The sequence below is a fragment of the Propithecus coquereli genome, unplaced genomic scaffold (assembly GCF_000956105.1).
Source record: "Propithecus coquereli isolate 6110/MARCELLA unplaced genomic scaffold, Pcoq_1.0 Scaffold232, whole genome shotgun sequence".
In the NCBI taxonomy this organism is placed as follows: domain Eukaryota; kingdom Metazoa; phylum Chordata; class Mammalia; order Primates; family Indriidae; genus Propithecus; species Propithecus coquereli.
In genome coordinates this window covers 3483578-3492008 of record NW_012147864.1, presented here as the reverse complement: position 1 = coordinate 3492008, position 8431 = coordinate 3483578, and the positions used below count along the sequence as shown (strand labels likewise).

The 8431-nt window shown below is 61.3% G+C and overlaps 1 protein-coding gene across 1 annotated transcript in view; it reads right to left on the bottom strand.

The window, feature by feature from the left end:
• Positions 1-760: 760 nt before the first annotated feature.
• ABCA7 (ATP-binding cassette, sub-family A (ABC1), member 7) overlaps positions 761-8431 on the bottom strand; it is a 16671-nt gene continuing 9000 nt past the window's right edge. The window contains exons 27-46 of the mRNA XM_012645361.1: positions 8245-8389; positions 8067-8162; positions 7593-7850; positions 7322-7354; positions 7014-7191; positions 6755-6924; positions 6198-6375; positions 5852-5967; positions 5424-5568; positions 5213-5336; positions 4699-4828; positions 4505-4625; positions 4362-4424; positions 3367-3473; positions 2958-3099; positions 2457-2591; positions 2273-2376; positions 1895-1987; positions 1099-1339; positions 761-1009 (exon numbers count right to left, since the gene is read on the bottom strand). Of these exons, the coding sequence (XP_012500815.1) occupies positions 860-1009; positions 1099-1339; positions 1895-1987; positions 2273-2376; positions 2457-2591; positions 2958-3099; positions 3367-3473; positions 4362-4424; positions 4505-4625; positions 4699-4828; positions 5213-5336; positions 5424-5568; positions 5852-5967; positions 6198-6375; positions 6755-6924; positions 7014-7191; positions 7322-7354; positions 7593-7850; positions 8067-8162; positions 8245-8389 (2729 nt within the window). The 3' untranslated portion in view covers positions 761-859. The remainder of the gene's footprint in view (positions 1010-1098; positions 1340-1894; positions 1988-2272; positions 2377-2456; positions 2592-2957; positions 3100-3366; positions 3474-4361; positions 4425-4504; positions 4626-4698; positions 4829-5212; positions 5337-5423; positions 5569-5851; positions 5968-6197; positions 6376-6754; positions 6925-7013; positions 7192-7321; positions 7355-7592; positions 7851-8066; positions 8163-8244; positions 8390-8431) is intronic.

Below are 8431 nucleotides of genomic sequence, written 5' to 3'. Positions count from 1 at the left end.
CACCATGCCAGCGAGTGTTGGGCAGTAGGAGAAAGGCACAGAAGCGCTGCTAACATGCTGAGGCCATGTGGGGCGTCTGGGTGTGTACAGGTCCCAGTCCCCTTCCACCCTCCCCAATGCCCCCCACTGTGAGCCCTCTCCCTCCCCTCCAGAGTCCTACCCCCAATCCAAAAGCCCCAACCCCCTCTACTGACCTCAGGTGGAAGGGGCGGGGCTCCCGGACACAAGGCTCCAAGGCCACAGCCCCCAGTCCTCCATCCAGCTCTCCAGGCCCACGTCCAACCGCAAACCCAGCCCAACAGCCCCTTGAGGACTTCCTGCCCACCGCTCATTGCTCTGAGTGCCGGGGTCAGTGGCTGAGGGCTGGTGGGTGGGCGCCTGGCCTGGTGGCCGCTGCTGCAGGCCACCGGGCTCCTTTAAGCTATCCAGGACATTCCTGAGCCCTGACCTCACCCTCACTTCATGGCCAGGCCCTCACAGGTACCGCCCTTAGGCACCAGGCCCACGTGGGCATGCAGGGGCCCAGGGACTGTGACAAGGCTCTAGGAAGCCCCCACTGGCACCCCTTCGAGCTCTCCAGAGGTATTTACAGCTGTTCACCTCGGCCCCAGGAATCACCACTGGGCCCACAAACCCACAGGCGCACACTTGGGGTGCGACTGGCCCTTTCCACACACGTGTGCAGACAGCTGCGTGTGGATACATATGTAGCCTGGCACATGGACACACATGCACACCGTTTCGCCACCATGCTCAGGGCCAGTCTTTTTATTTCCTCCAGGGCAGTGGCCCCCTGGGAGCCTGAGTCCTGCCTTTGCCACTGCCAGGGCCTCCCACCAGCCCGGCAGCGGAGGGAGGCTCAGAGCACGGTCTCGGCCATGCTGGGGTCATCCAGGAACCAGCTGGGGCGCTGTGGGCCTGGCACAGGGTCCACCCCCATTCCTGCCCCCTTCTGCTCATCCTGGTCCTCCTCGTCCTTCCCCTGGTCCTTGGACAAGTACAGGAAGACCTGGCGGGTGGGTGGTCCAGAGGGGACAGTCAGCCCACGGGCCTGCGCCCCATATCCCCTTCCCAACGGCACACGGGCGCTGCGGTCACCTCCTCCAGCGTGGTCTGGCTCACGGAGAAGTCCTCCACGCCGTGCTCGGCGCGGTGCGCCGCTAGCTCTCCAAAGACGCGCGCCAGGGCGCAGCGCCCTCCCGGCGGCAGCTGGAAGCGCAGGCGGCCACCGTGAACCTCGCGGAGCTCCGCCCCAGGGAACGCCGCCGCCACGAAGGCCGCTGCCGTCTGGGACCGCTCCACCGGCACCCGCAGGGTCAGCGTGTGGCCGGCCCCGAATCTGGAGCGAGAGGCCAGAGCTGCTAGACGGGGCCTGTCCCAAGTTCCGCCTCACTTCACCCTTCGGCCTATCCACCTGCCGACCTCCGCCCAGGAACCCGCCCTTCCCCTCTCCTGGCCACACCTCCACTGAACCAAAGACCACTCCTCTAACCCCGCCCACACCCACCCTGCTAGACTCTCTGGTTCCGATCCCACACGTGTACCTACTCTAGCCATCACCCCACTTGGCACACATGGCCCCACCCACATGCCCTCTAACCACACCCATCCCCATTTCTATGGTTGTGCCCTGCTCAGGCCACGCCCACTCACCAAGCCCTCCTCTAACTCCACCCATCGACCCACCCTCACCTCTCCTGGCTCCACCTCCATGCACACCTGATTACACCTTCTAAATCCACGCCCCAGACACTCGTTCACCTCTCCCGGACAATCCGTGATCCTGGCTACCTCTCCAGTGGGACCCAAATTCGCCTCGCAAGGACCCACACGTCTGGCCTCCACCCTCATCCTGCCTGTTCCCACACCTGCCTTGACGCCTCGCCCCACTCACCTGCCTTTGAGGTGCTGCACGCTGCCCAGGCAGCGGAACCGCCCATTCACCATGACGGCCAGGCGCGTGCAGAGCGCCTCACACTCCTCCATGCTGTCGGGGCACAGCGCCACGGGCTCAGTGAGGCCTAGGCCACCTGTGCCTGGCACCGCACTGCCGCCGGCCAGGCAGCCAGGGACCCTCACCTGTCCGGCCCAGAGCCCCCTTCTGTTCTGAATGTTTAGCGCTGGGGCCAGACATCACCTCCCTGTGTCCTCCCTACACCCTGGGCTCTGGCACCCTCGTCTGGACCTCCCCGTCTCTGGACGGCCTCTTGCTGGGGCCTGCTCCACCTGTGTCTCTTGACTCATGGCCTTGGGCATGCGGCGCGGGGCCCACCTGTGCGAGGTGAGCACCACTGAGCGGCCCTCCCGCACCACCGCCAGGAGGCTGTTCCAGAGGAAGCGCCGCGCACTGGGGTCCATGCCTGTGGTCGGCTCGTCCTGGGAAGGGAGGACTGCCATGAGCCCAGCCGCGCCTCTGTCCCCGGCCCCACTGCATCCCAGGCACCGCCTCCACGCACCAGAAAGACCACGGCTGGATCCCCAACCAGTGCCATGGCTGTTGCCAGTTTCCGTTTGTTCCCTCCGCTGTAGGTGCCCGCAGGCTGGTCTGCGTACTGTGGGAGGCCTAGGCGCGCCAGGCCCCAGCTTGCTGTCTGTGGGGCGGGGCCCGCGAGGATGGGTGGGGCCAGCGTGAGCAGGGGCGGGGCCAGAGTGGGGACTGGGCGGGCCAAGGCAAAGATCGGACCAGGGTGCGGGTGGAGGGTCAGGTGAAACGCGCAGGGCTGCAACCTGGGGGTGGCCAGAGCGAGAAGTGGGCCGTGGACAGCGGCGGGGAAGGCACGAAGCCCTCAGCTGGAAGCCGCGACAGAGCGAGTGGGCGGGGTCCCCGCGGGAGGAGTGGGGGGGCAAGGTGCAGCTGGAGGGGTCTGCGGGCCTTTGCGAGTGTTGGGCTGGGGGGAAGCCAAGGCAGAGAGCGTGGGCTTAGGGACGTGGCTAAGGAAAGTTGGGGGTGGGCTCACCTGGCCCACCTGCGCCTCAGGGACGCCCCGCAGACGCGCGAACAGCTCCAGGTGCTCGCGGCCAGTCAGCAGGTCGAAGATAGCGTCAGACTGAGGGCAGTAGCCCATGCTGCGGTGCGCAGCAGCCGGTTCACGCGCCACACTGGGGGGTGGGGTACAGGGGGCTCAGAGAACTGGCTAGTTCCTGGCCATACTGAGGGCAAACTCAGGGGTCTCAGGGTGTGCCCATCCAGGACCACTCTGGTAAGGGACAGGGGTGTCTCAGGGCCTGGCCCAAGTGTTGGGGTACAGGGGTCTCAGGGACCCCACTGGTGATGGGCAGTGGGCCCAGTCCATGCACCGAAAGGTGCGGGGTGGAGAAGAACAATGGCTTGAGCGCCCACCCTGTCCCCACCCGGAGCCCCCTCACCTGTGACCCGCCAGCACGGCCTCGCCCCCGCTGGGCAGCATATCCCCAGTCACCATGCGAAACGTGGACGTTTTCCCTGCTCCGTTCACGCCCAGCAGCCCAAAACACTGCAGGTAGGCCCCAAATAGCACTCAGCGAGGCCCCAGGCCCTGTTCCAGCACCGCTGCTTTCTGAGTTTCTGCACGGAGGGCTGTGGGTGGGGGTGGGGGGAGCCCTGGGCAGATATGGGTGTATGTGGACAGGCATAAAGCTGTCGTTCAGCAGGGATCGGTTTTTGGCACACAGGATATGTTTAATATATCCTGGCACACAGTGGGTATCCTATAAAGGTCATACACAGAGGACATGAGATTTCCAAAGGTTTCCTGGCACCCAGTGGGTACCTACTGAACAGTGGCACCCAGTGAATACTCAGGCTGGCGGCACAGTCAGCCAAAGGTGGAGAGGTAGGCTAGCACACAGTAGGAACTTTGTAATTATTCAATTTATGCTAACATAATGTGTATCTGTAGATGTGTACTGGCTGGCTCCTAGCAGATGGCCAATAAACGGCACACAACAAATTAATTTGCACATAGTAGGTGCTCAAATGTGAACTGGTACAGAGCAGGTGCCTAATAAATGTCAGCTGTGAGCAAGTGCTTGCTATGGATACAACAGGGGCTCAGTACTGTTGGTGTTTGATAGAAGCTAATCAACACAGGTGGTATTTGACATACCTCTTTGGTGAGCACACTGGGTATTCAATAAGTGTTAGCATGCAGTAGGTGCTTAATGAGGGTTTGCAGACTCAAAATAGGAGCTCAAATATTGGCACCCAGGTGCTCAATAAAAAGTGGTAGATGCACAACAGTTGCTCAATAAAGGACAGTAGGTATGTGTAGGTACTCAGTAAAGGGTGGTGGGCATGCAGAAGGCACTCAGTAAATGACAGTGGGGCATGCAGTCAGGTACTCTCTCACTGCCCCTGTACCAGGCCTCCACCCTGGACTCACCTCACCAGAGGGGATCCCCAGACATAGGCGGTCAACAGCTGGCATCCTCTGCCCATGGTATACCTGGGAGGGGTTCAGGTCCCTGAGAAAGGTGGGTGGGCCAGTGGGAGCCCCCACCCAGCACTCTACCCAGCCACACCTACCTTGGTCAAGTCCTTCAGTACCAACACATCCCCCTGGGTGGCCCCTTGGACCACCCGCTCCCGCTCATGGGCCACATCCTCATCTTCTTCTCCCAAGGGTGGCAGTGACCTCAGCTTGGGTCTGGGGACACAGACATGAGTGGGCCCAAAGTAGGTCCTCTGCCCCTGACACCCTCCCCTTGGTCCTTACTGACCGTGGCCTGAGGTGGCTGCGGTGCTGCAACAGGAGAGTGAAGACGAGGAACAGGGGCCCCTGTACTGCCATGGCCAAGAGGTTCTTGCCAACCACCTCCCAGCGCAGGGGTGACTGGAATTGCCTGTCTCCTGTGGGGACAGAAAGGAGGGATTGGGTCCTTGAGGAGGCTTCGTTTCTGGCCCCCTCTCCATCCAGGTCACCAGGATTCTTAAGGGAAAGGAACAAGAATTAGATAGGCCACTCAACTGGAGTCTAACTGGCATGGAAAACACAGGTATTACCACTTCCATTATTTACAGACTTAGATCTCTTATGCTGTGACCCAAGATAGAATTAGCTTTTATGGCTGCTTTATTGTACCTTTAACATGGCTCAACCCTGGGGCCACCTAAAACTCCTGGTTCTCTCCTTGGTGGCTGTTTGTCTCCACCCTGTATAATCGACTCTAGGTCGGTACTTCCAAGAGTGCTAGCTATCTGCAGCCACTGCCCCACCCAAGAGGAAGTTCTCACCCAAGCGCTCAAAGGCATCAGCCATGGCCTGATTCCGCACCATGTCAATGAGCCCTCGGCCCAGGCAGAAGTGGGGGAAGATAAGGAAAACCCGTTTCAAGATCCGGCTCACCTCCTGCAGCTTCTGCTCAATGGCAGAAAGAGGGAGGTGGGTCAGGGTCTGAGGCCAATACCCCAGCCCAGCCCAAGCCCCAGCGTCACAGTGCCCCACCTGATCAGAGAAGAGTTCAAGCACGAAGGTGGCCATGCTGCCATTGATGCCAATAAAGAGGTTGATGCAGGTGAGCACCACATAGGCCGTGCTGGGCACAGAGAAGAAGAAGGAGGCTGGGTACATGAGTGGTGTGATGGACCAGCTGAGGGGACAATAAGAGTCATTGTGGTAACTACTCAGACTGAGTAACCCTGAGAAAAGTACAGATATCCCTTCTCATCTTCTGTGCCTTAGGTCTCAATGTGAATCAGGACAAGATGAGCTTTTAAGGTCACCTTGGCATAGCATTGAATTAGATCCCAAATGGGGTCACCTCAGACTTCCATATCCTCTCCTTGGGAGCTGCTATAGAGTCCTGTCTCCCTCAACAGCATTTGGCAGGAGTGGAAGCAGTAAGACAGGCCCTGGGGCACTGGGGGCCTCACCCGTACAGTAGTAGTAACAGCAGGAGAGCAGGCAGGTTGGCAGGGGCCACGTATGCCTTCTGCTGGAAGGCCAGAAATATGAGCACCACGATGCACACTGGCACCAAGTAGTTACACTGCATTAGAGATGAAAGTTACCCTCATCAATGTAAAAGGGCAGGGACTGCCACCCCCAGCCCTGTGCCCCACCCTGGCCTCCCTACTTTTTAGGTAGGAGGACACGATGTCTCCCACAGTCCCCAAGACCTCACCCAAGCTGTCTTGGATAAGCCCCCACTCAGAAGGGGCCAGAAGGGACAGTGGCAAGCAGCAGCTAGGCTCCCACCCTTCCAAGAAGCCCCCGCACCATGTCCCAGAGAAAGTTGCTGAGCCAGTAGAGGTTGGGGGGCAGACCCCCCATGAGTTGCAGGTGTTTGGCTTGGGTGACACGCTCCTCAATGAGGACAAGGGTGAAGCTGGCTGGGACGAAGGACATGGCAAAGACCACACAGATGGAGACGAGGACATCCACGGACGAGGCCATCCTGGAGGTGAGGGCACAAGGGCCATTGTAGGGTGAGGGTGCGTGGGCTGTTGAGGGCAGAGCTGAACATGCAAAGGTCTACAGGGCTGGGCACTGGTGGGAGAGGTGGCACAGGTCATTTAGGGATGGGGGTGGCTGTCATTTGGCAGGAGAGGTTGTACAGGTCCCTGGTAGGGTAAAGGTTGCTGGGACAAGGACGTGCAGGATGCTGGGGGAGGCTGTGACCTCTTGAGCCTGATAATGTCCCCTTACCCTGGCCAGGAGAGGGGCAGTTTCTGTTCCCTTTACATGGTGAGTGTGGCAGAGTTCAAATCCAGCTCCCACCACTCAAAACAACAGAGACTGAGTCAGGGGAGGGCACATGGGGCCAAAGGACTCACAGTGCGACCTCAGACAGCTGCTGCTTGGTGAGGTTCAAGGGGTGGTTGAACGTGGTGATGCTGCAGGCACGGCTGGCGGGGCCTGGAGGCAGGTGGGCATGTAGGAGTGCGTTGTTGGCTCGGTTGACAAAGGCCACCATGGAGTGCCAGCCTTTGTTGTTGAACCAGACCTGGAGTAGGGGGTCAGGGCTACAGGGTCAGGGCGACAAGGCTGGACCTTGCTCTGACCAGCTGCCTGCCTGCCACCCCCAATTCCCACCTTGAGGCTGTGCCAAGCATCCAGGCCATGGGCCCACGCTGTGAGGTTGTTCAGGACACGTGCAAGGGCCCCTCCTGGTGGGGGGCTCAGCAGGGCCTGCAGCTCCTCCACCGAGCGGCCCACCTCGTGTCCCGAGGGCAGGCCTGGGTCTCGGCCACCCAGTGAGAAGCCTCCGTACCTGTGGCACCGGGCAGGCAGGGAGGGGGCAGCTGAGGGCCAGGGATGGGAGGCCCAGGAGAGCTTCCTGTGGGCAGGCAGGGGGTGGGAATGGAACTGGGACAGGGGACCCCAAGCCAGGTCCTCCTCACCTGACCTCATTCACCCACTTCTTAGTCTTCAAGCTGTGAGAGAGACAGACAGACACAGGCAGAGACCAAGAGAGACAGGGATAGGGGGAGAGAGAGAGATGGGGAGAGGTGCCCCAGAGACAAACAATGGGAGGTCAGGCACGGGGGGCCCTCACAAGGCCCCCAGGCTGGATGTCCACCCCACCTCCTCTACGACTAGACCAGCCCCCCCAATTCCAGCAGAGGACCCATGCTACAGCCCGGCAAACTGAGCCCCAGGGCAGCAGCTCACCCCTGGCGCACCAGGCGTGGGTAGGTCTTGACCAGGAAGTCGGACAGGTTCCGGCCCGTCAGGTTCTGTACCACTTCCCCTGAGCTGGTCACCGCCTGGGGCGGAGGGGGTCCCCCGGCGGCTGCTGGGCAGTCAGGCAGCAGGCGGCGGATGCCAGGCTGGCTACACTGGCAAGCCGGGGATGGAGACTCTGGGGTCCAATTTCCACTGGCCAACACCTTGGCCACGCCGGCGGGAACTTCGGGCACTGAGAACCGGCAGGGAAGGGGCTCTGCGCACTCGAGGGCCCTGTGGGGTCAAGGCGCGTGGCTATGGGCACCCAGCTTCTGGGGGCTCCCTGAAACGTGGGGGCTCCCAGCCCCCAGGTGGGCACAGGGGATGTTCTAGGCACTCCCTGAGGCCCACTGGCCAGAGCCCAGATGGGGAACCCGAGGCAAGAGAGGGGCAAGGTGCGGGCAGGTGGGCCCTCACCTGTGGGAGCTATTGTGCAAGGGGGGCTCCTCCAGTCCTGCCTCCCCCAGCAGCACTGTGAGCAGGTGGGCTCGCGCAGGGTCCCCAGGTGCGTCCTCGCTGTGTGGGGGGAGGTATGGGGTCAGGGCCGTGCCCTAGGTGCCCAGCCCTCCTGCCACCAGCCCCTTTCCTCTGCACCCACCTGAAGAAGGACACCTGGGCACCATACATGGTAGGACTGAGCCGCAGAGCTGGATAGTGCCCGAAAGGAGGTACGATGAGGCTGAACACCAGGGCCAGGCCCACAAAGAGGGCAGGCAGCACGATCTGGGGGACCGGCCCATTACCTGCTGCATCCACCCACTCTCTGGGTGTGCTTGAACTTATCC